Genomic DNA, 13,270 nt, shown 5'->3' with positions numbered 1-13,270 from the left:
TAATAAGACAACAAAACTGACAATTTCATGTTTAACTAAGCCATTAGAATGAGCCATAAGTTGTTTAGGCAGAACATTTGCCATTTTGTCACAGATAAACACACATGACATGGTGTAGGTTTTTATCTCTGTTGTTCATTGCTTGACTTTGTTTATCTTTCTGAGTAAAAGAGGGGACCAGAACAGTGAAGCAGACCAGATTTATCTCCCCTCCCTTCACAGCAGAACCTCAGGCCCTAAAACAAATTAGTCTGGAACACAAACAGAGATTCAGCAATGAGTAATCTCTTCATTTATGCCCCATTATGACTCATTACAAAAGATACATCACATCAGTGCTAGATTTAACACAGTTTTGGCAGACCAGATGTAAACAAAATTATAAAAAAAAAAAAAACATCACACACATACACACACATATATCTTTAAACTTTACTGTTTAATGATAAAACAAATAAACGATATAAGAACCCACAGTTAAATGAATATATTTCAGATTCAATTTCAAATTTCAAATTGAGAACCATCAAACATTGAATTTTACAGCAGGCTGCTTAAAAAAAAATCTGCATTGCATTTTGCATTTAAAAATTTTCCCAAGTATCTCTTATTTATTATCAGTAAGATGCCTTCTTGTTTTTAAATAGCAGTTTTGGAAAGAAGAGAAGAAATATCAAGAAAAGAAATCAGCGAGCCACCAATACTCTAGCCCAAACTTTCATAAATCATCTTGCCTTCAAAAGGGAAAAAAGTAAGCCTAATTGAAAATCTGTTTTATTAAAGTTTTTTGGGCAGAGATGGAAAGTACAGAAAAAAAATGTGAGGGTAGGGTTTGTTGGTTTGTACACAAACCTCAAGGGAGTGTTGGAAATGAAGGCAAAAGAGAGTGCAAGTGATAAAGTGGAAAAGAGAGGAAAAAACAAAGAGTAGAGAAGTAAACAGAGGGAAGGGAAAGAGCTTGCTAGGAGTCTGGAGCTTTTGGCTGCATTTGTTATCAGTTTGCACAGAAATGTCAGAGTACTGTGACATTCTTCCCTACAGCTTCCCCTGCTGCCCAGCCAACACTCACCACTGAGTAACACACACCACGCTGCTACAGATAACACAAACGCACACAATGTGAAAGAGCACTTATATACATGCACAACATATGCTGTGCTGCGGAAAAGATATTGTGATATATTTGCTCCATTATGCTTTTGTTGAATGCAGCTTTTCAAGAAAGAAAAAGAACCATTAAATTAAAAAAAACTGCATCACTGAGAAAAAAAAAGTTATTTAAAGTATAAATAATCTGTCAAAAGACTTTCCCCCTGATTGTTAGGCAATAAATTCTCTAGTTGGAAAATCAAACCATTCAGATTCAAATATAAAAACATGCTACATTTAGGGCAAGTCAAAAGATTAAAGATGAGCAATTATTTCTGTTGAACTATAAACAGTTTTATAGATACTTTTTGACTTACACCTACACTAGTTTTACACACAGGAAGTCATTAGTAATGATTCTCTCTATTTAAAGATGACAATCATACTTTCTTTTGTGCTTTTATGTGTGTGTGACCTTTGGATGCAGTTCAGCACCCTTGAGATGCAGTCACACTCATCTTTAGTCAATCTGCCCTCCAGCATTTCATTAAAATCAACTTCAAAATAGTATTTAAGGCCTTTGTTATAAAATATATTATCTATGCTAGATGGCCAAATAATGAAAAATAAAGTCACTTACACTATGTCTTTACAAATTGCTTTATACTCCAAGGGGAAAGAATAACAAACAATTTACAACAAAATAGTTTCACTAGCAAGGGCTACAGCACAACAGTATGAAACTATTTGTGCTCTGTGCTGGAAAAATTAGTCACAATAAGGAATTTTTATTTTTAAACTCTTTGTTTATACTGTGGAACCCAGTTTCAAAAAATATAATTTGTGATTCCTGAAATGCTGTTTCAGTGTGGATACATGACAAACAATAAAAACCCTTTTGTATCCATAAATTACTATTCCCAAGCGGACAGGTCCTAATATTAAATGTTTATTTGTATTACAAAAATGTCCCTCTAGGAGGAGACACCAGGGTAGACCCAGAACTCGGTGAAGGGAGTACACATCCTCTCTCCTGAAAACCCCTTGGAATAACTCAGGAGGAGCTGGAAAGTGTGATGTAGAAAGGAATGTGTCTGGGTTTCCCTCCTGTTGCCCCCACCCAACCAAGGATAAAAAGAAGAAGATGGATGAATGGATGGAGATTTAATTATGGGCGCACACCTTCTCAGAGCAGTTTATATAATTAGTGAATTGACTATGAATATGTTAATCAACTGAAAGAAACAAACAACTACTTATCAACTCAAACATAACTAAGCTTTACTTGTATGTTAAAGTAGTTTCCTCATTTTGCTCAGGGGATATTTGCATTAGAAAATAAGATTGTATCTTTCCTGACTCTTTTGGAAGTTTTATTTTCACATGACATTACAGCGTCTTATTGGTGCAGCCAAAAATATCATTATGAGGCATACTAGGAAGAATTTACTGACACTGTGACTGATTAAACAGCAACATCATATCTGTCTTAAGTCTTTTGTGACTGGCTGAAGCAAAATTCTTTTTAAAATGTATTACTACTGACCAGCAAATCCACAGAAAATCAACAGAATACTGCAAAAAATTTGAATGATCAAAGACATCCCTGAGGCTAAACTGACATGTTGACTAAGTAGGATGTTTAGTACACAGATTTCTAGGCAAACACCAGAACCTGACAGCCCTCAGAGCTGCAGTCTTATCTCATCTCTGAGCTAAATTAGGTCTGGCATCCATTGAAACTAAAGAACAAAGACACTGTCAGATCACACCATACTGGAAATGACATTTAACTTGAGTTTTCACACATTTGTTCTGTAACAACAGTTTAAACTTATAAAAGCTGTTTTTGTTGTTTGTTTGCTTGAGGTATATTGTTTTTAAAATGATGTCCTATCATATAACTGCATATAAAACCAATTTTAATTCTATCAAAATAAGTAGCAAGAAAAGGTCTGACAGACAGTATCAGATATAATCCAGGTCTGATATCTATCCAGCAAATGGAAAAAAACGTAAAAACAAAAAAAACATTGGCGCTGAGCTTGCAGAAGTCAAAGTTAACTTGTCGACTAAACAGCCAGAGCTACAACAATCTGATGATTCAGGTGTTTTATGTGATTTCAAACCCAGTGGGCTAAAGGAATAATAGATTTTATGCTGAAATTTGTCATATTTCTGATTTGCTACTAGAAATGATATTTTGCAGTACTGCAACTAAACACATAGGCTTGTATACATTATATATTTATGATCTGAGAGCCTCAATCACAGAAACATTCCATGAATATGTGAAGAAAATTCAAAAGTAACACAGAAAGTAATGAAAATCAAACACAGGAGCAAGAAACAAAAGAACATTTTGTTACAGTAGGAATAATATAACTGGAATCCATCTTTACAGACAATTTACAAGAACATCAAAATGCACACTTTAACTGTTTTATTCTACTAGGATTAAACTACACACATCTTTCAACCTACATTCTTGTGCATGATGACCTGTAATAATATACCTTTTCTCATGTCTATAAATGGTTAAGACATTTTTGTCTTAGCATTTTATAGTGCGTGTTCAGCATGAATTGGCCAGCTGTTGAAAATGTCTTTGTGTTTGTTTTGCAGCTCCTCTTTGCCTGTCTACTGAGCCCTTTCATCTGTGAAGCTCTGCTGGTGATTAAGGTTTTTTGTGTTAATGATGTTAGAGCAAACATAGCAGGATGCATTATAAAATCTGTGGTCTATTGGTTTTTATGATGTTTTGTTTTCAACTGTACTACAGTCCATCCAGTAAAAGGATTTCTGAAAACAACCTTGTGTATAAAAATATGCTTGCCCTTAAAAGTACAATGGCAGGGACTTAAAGGGGGTTTTCTTAAAGGAATCAGAAGAAATTTGTTCTCTGCAACACAACAGCAACACAAAGTGAAAATCAGCTGGTTTTTTCTATACTAATTTAATAATCAGCCCCATATAGTGCACTCATAATAGTTGGTAACACAGTGTGAGTAAGAAGAACACTTTCCAGCAGGTGGCAAGACAAGTAAACTCAGTGCAGTTTGTTTGATGATTTGCAAAGGAAAAGAAACCGCTAAAATGATGTTTTCTATGCCATGTTGAATAAAATAAGAAGACTTAAGTGTGAATAAGACATCCAGCAGCCAAACAAACCTCGGCACTGTGCAGCTACATCTGAGATCACCTACACAGTTCTCACCTAAGCACCATATCATACTGTCAAATCATTGTATAGTGGATGACAGTTTCCACATTGCAGCTGTATACTGACAAAAAAGATAAAAATAAGAAATTAACATACTTGTCCTAGGTTCCTAACATACTCAAACATGCACACAAAGTCAGATTGTATAAATTTGTTAGAAGCTCCCTGAAATGGAAATACTGTTCTGTTAGATTGCATGTATCTTTGCCAGAGTTGAAAAAATGCACAAGTGTCACAAATAAAAACAGCTATAATTACTCAGAAAACTTTAAAAACCATTGTGACAAAGTGAGAAAAATATCGAAGAGTCACAGCAGATCTCAAGGTGAAAAGTTCATTTAACTCATTTACTAACAACAACTCAATTCTTGTTCACCTTAAACCACCTGTCAAAAAGATTCTGGCAAATAAAAAAAACAGTAAAGGCATTACAAATGCTCATTCTTCCTGATTAAAAACATAATTAAAATCCCATGGAAGGCATCTAAACCAGCCCGATTTCTTCTGAGACCCATTTTTCAAGCTACAAAAAACAAAGGATCTGCTTCCATTTTCCCTAAACCCAGAGGACATCCTCAGACATCTCTTGCCCATAACTCAAAGAGTCAGAGCCCTTTTGGCTGCACAAAAGAAATCCACACAATATAAAATGAGTTACTTTAATGATGTGTCTGATGAAAAGAAGTGATAGATAAGAAAAACAATTCAGTGTTGGATTGATGTTTTTGGCTGTTTTACCACTGACTAGCATAACTGAAGAGTTATATTTCTATTATTATATTTCTGGGCAAGGGGAGTCATATTTACTTTTATTTTATAGATGGTTAACTCTCAGTAAATTTCATGAACAGTCAGAATTGTTTAGCAACAAAAGCAATCAAAATTCATAGTTATTAGGGGAAAATTACCAAATCTTTTTTGATTTCCATAGAATTATTGCTATAAAGGCAGACCCAAAGCTTTTTTGCAACACTGACTGGTTTCATACAAGACAACTTTCCTGGAAACTAGTCCTTGTAACTTTGTATCAGTTTGACCTGAAGGCCACAGGAGTGTTATTGATTGTTGTTGTTGTTGTTGCTTTTGTGTAGCTTGTGTATAATGACAAGAGTGCATAAAAACTACCCAGCTCTGGATAAAAATAGAAATGTAATCAATACGATCCTACCTAACATCTCTGTGTAGCTATCCCAGTGTATGAGATAAAAAATGTCCGGCTAAATCCAATAAGAACTCAGTTCTGTCCAGAGTGCTTCATCAAAACAATTTCACCTACCTGTAGGAGATCCCTCGAGCACCTCTCCTGTGTAACGTGATTCTTTGAAGATGGGCCGGTTGTCATTTTGGTCAATGACAGTGATCACAAGTATGGCCGGTCCCTCAATGATGTTTCCAGCAAAGTCTGTGGTGGAAACTTCCAGCTGTGTGCAGGAAAGGAGAAATTGGTTTTATTTTCTATAAAAAGTATGGTGTTCTGAGGGTAACTTACATTCATAGTGATTTTCTAAAAACAATGGTGGCAAATTAAATATATGTGCTATTGTTCATTCTACTCTAAAGCTGTCCCAGTAGTTGTCTAATAAAAAGACAATAATTTGTGAGATGTAGGACAGTTTGAAAATAGCATAGCATTCATTTTGCTAGGCTTTTATCAGACATGTTTGTTCGGTAGAAGGTACATTTTGACAAGAATACTAGATAAAACTGTGTTTATTTTATACTGTGTGATGTTAAAGGTTTCCAATTGTTGTCAACAAAAAAAATTCTTCCTTACTTATAAATTTCTATAAAAATCCAGCTTGAGTACTTAGTGCATGTAATCACTCAACCTAAAAAAAAAATAAATCTGTACAAGAGGCATTTATGCTTACTACTATGTGATAGTTGTTATGATTTATTAAAGTAAAAATATGTGATATCAAATGAAACACAAACAAGAAATATTGCTTATCATTGCAGGAACCCTTGTATCAACACACAAGTTTAGGTAAAGCCAAACAATCCATGAGTACCAACATTCTCAAATATTATGAAGCTTGTATTTAAGCCTTATCAAAAACCAGCACATTTGGCCTAAAAACCAAAACTTTATAGAAAAACACTTAACCCAAATCAACCCAAAATATCTGAATTTCAAAACTCAATCATTTACTGAGGTAATGAACATAACATAACATTTAACATAAAAAAATGACAAAATGAGATTATATACACATTACATTTTCATTGTATATCATATTAGCTAAACAACAAATGTCACAAAACTTGACTTGGGCTAAGGATATCTCTGTTTCCTTACTCTAGGCCATTTTTGAAGCCTTGTCTCCTTGCAATGCAACACAGGCACTGGAGGGTTTTTTTGTGATGGCAGAAGAGGAATTATTTTTAAGAATGGGTAGGAAAGAAGGCATTAGGATTCATACCGTCTTCTTTAACAAATAAAACTAGTGAAGTGAATTGTGTATTCAATTAAATGTTCTGATGCAAACATCATTTCGTATTTGGTTTACTTCCAGTTATACTTTGCAACTGGTAATAAACTATTAAAATATTTTTTCTTTAAACTGGAATTTCATTAATCTTTTTTAAATTATCTTATACCCTGAATGTCTTACAAAAGAAGACAGACTCATTGTTTCTAACTCTTTTCTGTCTCCTTCATTTTGTCTACTGCACTGAAGGATCCTCAGTTGGCCTTCATCATATATTAATGCATTCAGTTTCCCCAGCTATGCGGTATTTCTAGCTGTTCCCGCACTCACCTCAGGGACCATGCCAGCTTAGCAGAGTGAAGTTAAAACATGCACAATACTCATTCAACAAACAAGCAGCTATTAACCCGGAGTGAAACAACCTTGTCAAGTTTAGTCAGCAAACCTGTTTCTCTGTTTTATTAAAATATATACATTTCTACCTGAACAGCAATGATATTAGGTCCTAATTCACAATTTAAGTTATGTAACTATGCAATATGTTCTTTAAGTACTATTCAATATATATGATGAATACTCTAAATTCAGTTTTCACAGTCCTAAGCTTTTTTGGACCTAATTGTTTATGTGGCACATTTGGATGCAATAAGTCATTACAGGCTACAGATGGGAATGTCCATAACTTGCATCAGAAACAGCATGCAACTTTTTTTGTTTTGTAGGCGTTTTTAGTCTGTAAGATGAGTTTTATGAAAAATATAAGCATGCATCTTTTTTATTTGATTTGCAGACTTGGCTACATGGTCAGCCGTTTCAATCTGATAAAAAATATATATGTAATAATTTCACTTTGGTCTTTATCTACAGCTATTGAGATTACTTTGCTTCCTTCCTTTTAATGGCAGTGGTGCATGGCTTCATGTGAGACAGTGTGTTTCCCTTCTATCTTTAACATCACATTAGCAGTGTTTCTTCTTCCTATCAGTAATGTGTGGCATTACCAAATCTCTCTATCACAGAGGTCATCCTTCTTCTTTTCCACTATCTCACTTCCCTGACTTTGTCTTTGTCCAACCATCTCTCTGTCACTGTGGTGAATGGACCATATATTCTAATGGCTATAATGACACATGCAGCTGAACAAAGTGTTTTAGGTGTAAAGAGCCTAATGGTTTGATATATCATCTCATCCTTCTTTCCTTGCTCTGCCATGAGAATATACCTAGGGAGCCTTTTAATGAGGGAAACCGTTTCCCATTCAGTCTGTTCTCAGCATAAAAATGCTGACTCTCAACCAATGATGTTCTCAACTCGATGTCTATTTTCATTCCGTCTACTGAATAGCTCATGGCAAGGCTCATACATACTAAAATGAGCACTATATGGCTGAGATACTCGTCTTAGGATCTGCTTGGCAAACAATTTAAAATCCTTTGGCTCTCAGATTGATTGATTTTCACTACTGAATCTGCAGATTTCTTTGTTTTTGGTTGGTTTTCTACTCAGCATCTCTGAATTGTGATGAAAACATTAGATATGAGGTGTCATCATTTGAAAGTTGAAACATACCAACAGAACTGCAATGTGTTTTTGACAGAAAAAAAATATAATCACTAATCATGGATATCAAGCAAAGCAGTGGAAGTCATTCAAGTATGCTTTGACTCACATGAACAAAAAGAGCTGTGCAGTGAGAATCGTGTTCTTTGATTTCTCCAGTGCTTTTAACACCCTCCATCCAGCTCTTGTGAGAGCTACTGACAGAAATGAGGATGGACCCACACACCTGGTTAGATGGATGACTGACTGACAGCGTGTTCAGCAACATTGAAGCACCACAGAACATTGTGCTTTTACTTGTCTTGTTCACCCTGTCCACCTCTGACTTGCAGTATAACCCAGAGCTCAGTGATGTGCAGAAATACTCATGTGATACAACAATTGTTGGTTGCATCAGGAACAAACAGAAGCTCCATTGAAGATATTGTGAGGTGGTGCATGTCAAATCATCAGCAGATAGTGATGGATTTCTGGCAGAACAAGCCAGGTGATCAGGACTTTTAGATATCTAAGGCTGCTGCTGCAACAGCTATTTTTTATTTATTGTAATCTGTGAGAAAAGCCAGATTTCTTATGGTAACTTTTTTGTAAGTGCATATTTGCACTTTAGTTGCACAGGTATTCTCCACAGGAAGAAGGTCCAGTCATATTTCTTATTTATTTTTTGATTGTTTATTAGACTATATTTATAAAAGGTCATTGTTATGCTGCTATTAGATGCTTGAATTCCCCCACCCTCCTTGGATCAATACAATATGCACCTACCCACCTCTCCACCCATCTATGCATCCATTGCTGGTTAGTACACTGTATACTGCAAATTGTACTTGCTGTAAAATGGTACAGAACTTTTTGAAATCTAAAATTAAATATTAGCTTGCACAGAACGGAATAATTCAACTAGATTACCCTAAAAAAGGTGGACCAACACTGTCACTAACATTTATATAAATAGTAATTAAATAACACATTTGAAAAAATTATTATATTGTCTCAGAATGCATTGATTCACAATGAACCTCATTTGTCTTACAGGTGTTATATAAAATAACAACTAAATAATCAGTTCTATTTAAACAATGGCACCATTTTGCAAACAGAACTGACTAAAAGTAAAGTATATTTCATCAACCTTCATTGTGACAACATGCTGCACTGTTGTACCTGTCTCTTATAATCATTTGTAAGAAATTTTTATCAAATCATTTTAGTAGTCATCTCTGGTTGGGTAGCATTTACAAAAAATCACCTATCCATCCTCCTTCAAAACTGAATTCATTAAAAATGTGCATATATACTTGTTTAAACATGATAGATATAAAAATGATGAAAGAAAATGCATGTTTTTCATGATAGATGAAAGTGTTTTCTATGAACATATGGGTATACTGCAGGTGGAATTAAATGTTCAAAGACCTAATCAGCCTCAAGCATTTAACATATAAAGGTTATACTGCAGGTCTTATATACTATCATTCTAATCACCGACCTTCATTTTCAAGGCACTGTTTCAAAGAAACAGTTTCAAAGAAACAGTTGAAGAAGTAAGATCAAGAAGGAAGTGTTAAATGCTTTATATTCATATAATCTGTACATGTTTAGTTGTAAAAAGCTTTAGGTTTTTGACCACATTGTTGTCCTTTTCTGCATCACAATGACTCACTGGATCCCCCATAGAGTATCCAACACATGGTACTGGCAGAGAGTGTGTAGCTAAGTGCAGTGGTTTAAATCTGGCACAGGACAATGCATTCCTTACACAGCTCATCACTTGCCTGTTTGCATAACAAGGAAGCCATTTTGCCTACATCATGGCTTATAGCAAAGCAATTTCTCAAGGTGAAAATTGCAGTTACGTGGGTAGGAAAGGACAGTAATTTAATTCAGAGGGAAAATGACTAAATACAGAGAAAATTGTCCCGGTTCATGCCAAATCTGAGGCAGAGATGATAATGCTTTGATTATTGTTTAAATGCTTTTTTCTTGTGTATGTTCTCTAACATTTCAGTTGTGGATCTGTGACTGTTGTGCATTTATTGGAGTCTTTTGTCAATTTCACAATAATTGATTGGGCACTTGGAAGTTTCTTTGCCTTTTTACAGCCCTTGTGAGCAGGAGATTTTATTGGAGCTAAGCTTGACTATTTTCCTCTTCAGGCTGAAATTACCATCACAGTGAGACGATTCTTCACTGTGGATAGGGCTCAATTTGTTTATAAAAAGTGAAGCCAGCCATCTTTCAAACTAAAGGGCAAATCTATTTTTTATTCAAGCATAGCTAAAATAATTATTTATCAGCAATGCAAAGAAGTTTACCTAAAATTGACACAAAATTTGAAGTATTCTTTACTGTTCCTACAAAAAAAACAATTGTTTTTGTAAAAAATTTATTTACAAGTGTTGCGACAAACCTCAATTAAAGGCCTAGCAGTTCTAGCAGGCACCTTTCATTCTAGAGTTTTAAACTAAGATCGCTGTATGTTGAGAAATGAGAGTTAAAACTAGTTTGTTATGCACAAACTTGCATTAGCTGTTCACATTTGAAATATGTTTTATGAATGACTGTCACCTACTACCACAGTCTCTTGGATTGGACCAACTCCAAAAGGTAATCAGTTGTAGATGTGCGTTAACATTTAATGTCCATGTTTTGAGCAAAGATCTTGTGCAATGCGTTGAGCCTGAAATATGTGTTGAAAACCATACTCAAGTATCACCACACCAAGTTTTACCTCAGTAACTAAAATAGGCTGTGTTGCAGTCAATGTTTGTGTTTTCTGATGTCAGTTGGCTGTGGTGGCTATTTTGAATTAAGTTGACACCAGAAGTTATTCAGTAGATGTCAACCCAACACTAAATATTGTCACAATCCTGTTGTAATACTGAATATAAAAAAATAGAAATATGCAAAAAGGGCCTGGATGATAAACAGAAACATATTTACTCAGAAACACAGAGCACAATGAATTATATGCAGACAAAACTAGCAAAGAATATACACCTGGAACTGTTTGAGAGTGACCTAAAATCCTTTGTCATTTTTCAAAAAAATAACAGAAAAAATAAAAATTGTTTTCCTCTGAGATCCCACTCTAGCGTTTCCTTTTTTTGGACTCCTAAAATAACTCCCACTTGAATCTCAAAAGGCCTCTGTGCCAATATGTGAAGCTAGGCTGATAACAGGAGAAGGATATAACATGGAGCTGTGAGCTCAAGCCAAAGTCAATTGAGTGCTTGGCTTATTGCCACAGAAGTAAAGAAAAGAAAGAAAAAAATATATTTGAGTGAGGGTGGTTTTATCACAATCCTAATCAGAGACAAAAATATAAAGAGTGAAAAGGAATTGGTGAAAAAGCCATGCATAAGGAAGTGTCTCCGTTGCCATCCATTCCACATTCACTCAGAATCAGCTCCTCCTGAGCCATTTGTTGAGGCCTCCCTTTGGTGAAAAGGTGAATTCAAAGCAGCTCTGCCTTCCTGACGTTTGCTTAGGATTCCACTGAAACTGCACTGCAGCAGGTTTTAGGTGGAAAGAACCCACCACCTAAAACTCTCATGTGGCTCAGCCTTTATAGGCAGGTTGTGCTTAAACCAGTAAAATCTGGATCCGGACCAAACACAGTTCAGCCAGTCTTCAGGTGGGAGAGATCTCCATCCTTTAAAGTGTTTCTGCAAAAGTTCTAACATTACACTTAGAAAGAAGACTACAACAGTACAACAACCTTTCTGCAAGGAAAAAGATAAGATTAAAATATGTTTTACAAATATCTCACTAGGCTGTGAGAATTAAGAGAATAGTTGGTGAAAAACAATTCCTCAAAATTGTGAGAAAAAATGTACATTTTCATCTGAAGTCGTACTGAATTCTGAGTGTTTGAAGCTAAGTTTTTAGCACCCAGTTTCTAAACCTCATGGCCTATTTTCCTGGTCATGGCTTGCATAATTGTATTCTTAGCTGTGGACATTTTGTTGTCCACCTCTGCCAACCTTGGCTTGTTTTGAACCCACCTCAACAGTTGCTTCCATGTTTATGATTTAATCTGCAGGAGTAGAAATTTTGAAATGAAGACAGGCATTTTTAGACCAGTTTTCTCAATGAATTTTATTTATCATTAGCGTGGTTTTTAGATCTGGAGAATTGCCTCAGATGTTTTCTGTCAGAAAACAGCTTCCATGCAGGTGGCAAAATTCAGATGGGTTCAAAATGCGTTGGAGACGCCCACATTGACTTTGTAACTATTTCAAGAGAAAAGATGTTGGAACATGTTCAATGCTCAAGCAACAGGGCCGCACGCCTCTGTAACACAAGCAAAGCTTTGTGAAAGTCGCAAGCCAGTCTGGAGACATTCAGGAGATTCCCTCATGAATGCTGTTTGCCAACTACTCACAGCCCAGTGAGATACCACCTTCAGGGTTACATGGTAGGACTGGTTTTGAAAAAAAAATAATTTTCCACAAAATATTTATTAGTTCCGAAACCATATCTTGGTATTTTTTCTCAGGCAGATTTATATCTATTTCTATTTATCTTTTGTTTTGACCATTTCAGTTTTTGTTGAACTATTTTGAATGAAAAACAACTTTTTAGTCTGCTTAAAAAATTTTAGACAGCTTTATGGGACAACAAAGTATGATTAAAACAGAATTATTTCTCTTCTACTCACTTACTAAAAGCAACTTCTCTTTTTTCCTACTCCTCTAATCAGTTCTTCTTTGAAACCCCCAGTGGGAGAGGAGGCTGTTAATCTTTTACCCATCTGCTGCATCTAGCTACAAAAACTCGGATACTTCTATACCAATAAAATTAAGCTGTGGAAACAGGCTTTCAAGATGGAAGCACAGCTGCCAAGGATGTCTCACATTCTCACCCAAACTCTGTGAAAGTTCCTGTGAAAACAGCTGGGAACTGATGTGAGGTTTTTGCTGAAAAGGATATTTTTCTATGAGGTAAAACCCCAACTTTGTCT

The 13,270-nt window shown here is 35.3% G+C and overlaps 1 protein-coding gene across 1 annotated transcript in view; it reads right to left on the bottom strand.

The window, feature by feature from the left end:
- The window catches only part of cdh13 (cadherin 13, H-cadherin (heart)), a 299,969-nt gene that overhangs the window by 145,595 nt on the left and 141,104 nt on the right, over positions 1-13,270 (bottom strand). Inside the window, exon 7 of the mRNA XM_017419005.3 lies at positions 5,589-5,733. Within this exon, the coding sequence (XP_017274494.1) occupies positions 5,589-5,733 (145 nt within the window). The remainder of the gene's footprint in view (positions 1-5,588; positions 5,734-13,270) is intronic.

Source organism: Kryptolebias marmoratus, linkage group LG11 (genome assembly GCF_001649575.2).
Source record: "Kryptolebias marmoratus isolate JLee-2015 linkage group LG11, ASM164957v2, whole genome shotgun sequence".
Lineage (NCBI taxonomy): Eukaryota > Metazoa > Chordata > Actinopteri > Cyprinodontiformes > Rivulidae > Kryptolebias > Kryptolebias marmoratus.
Note: the sequence above shows the minus strand (reverse complement) of the source record. Positions and strands in the feature narration are given on the sequence as shown.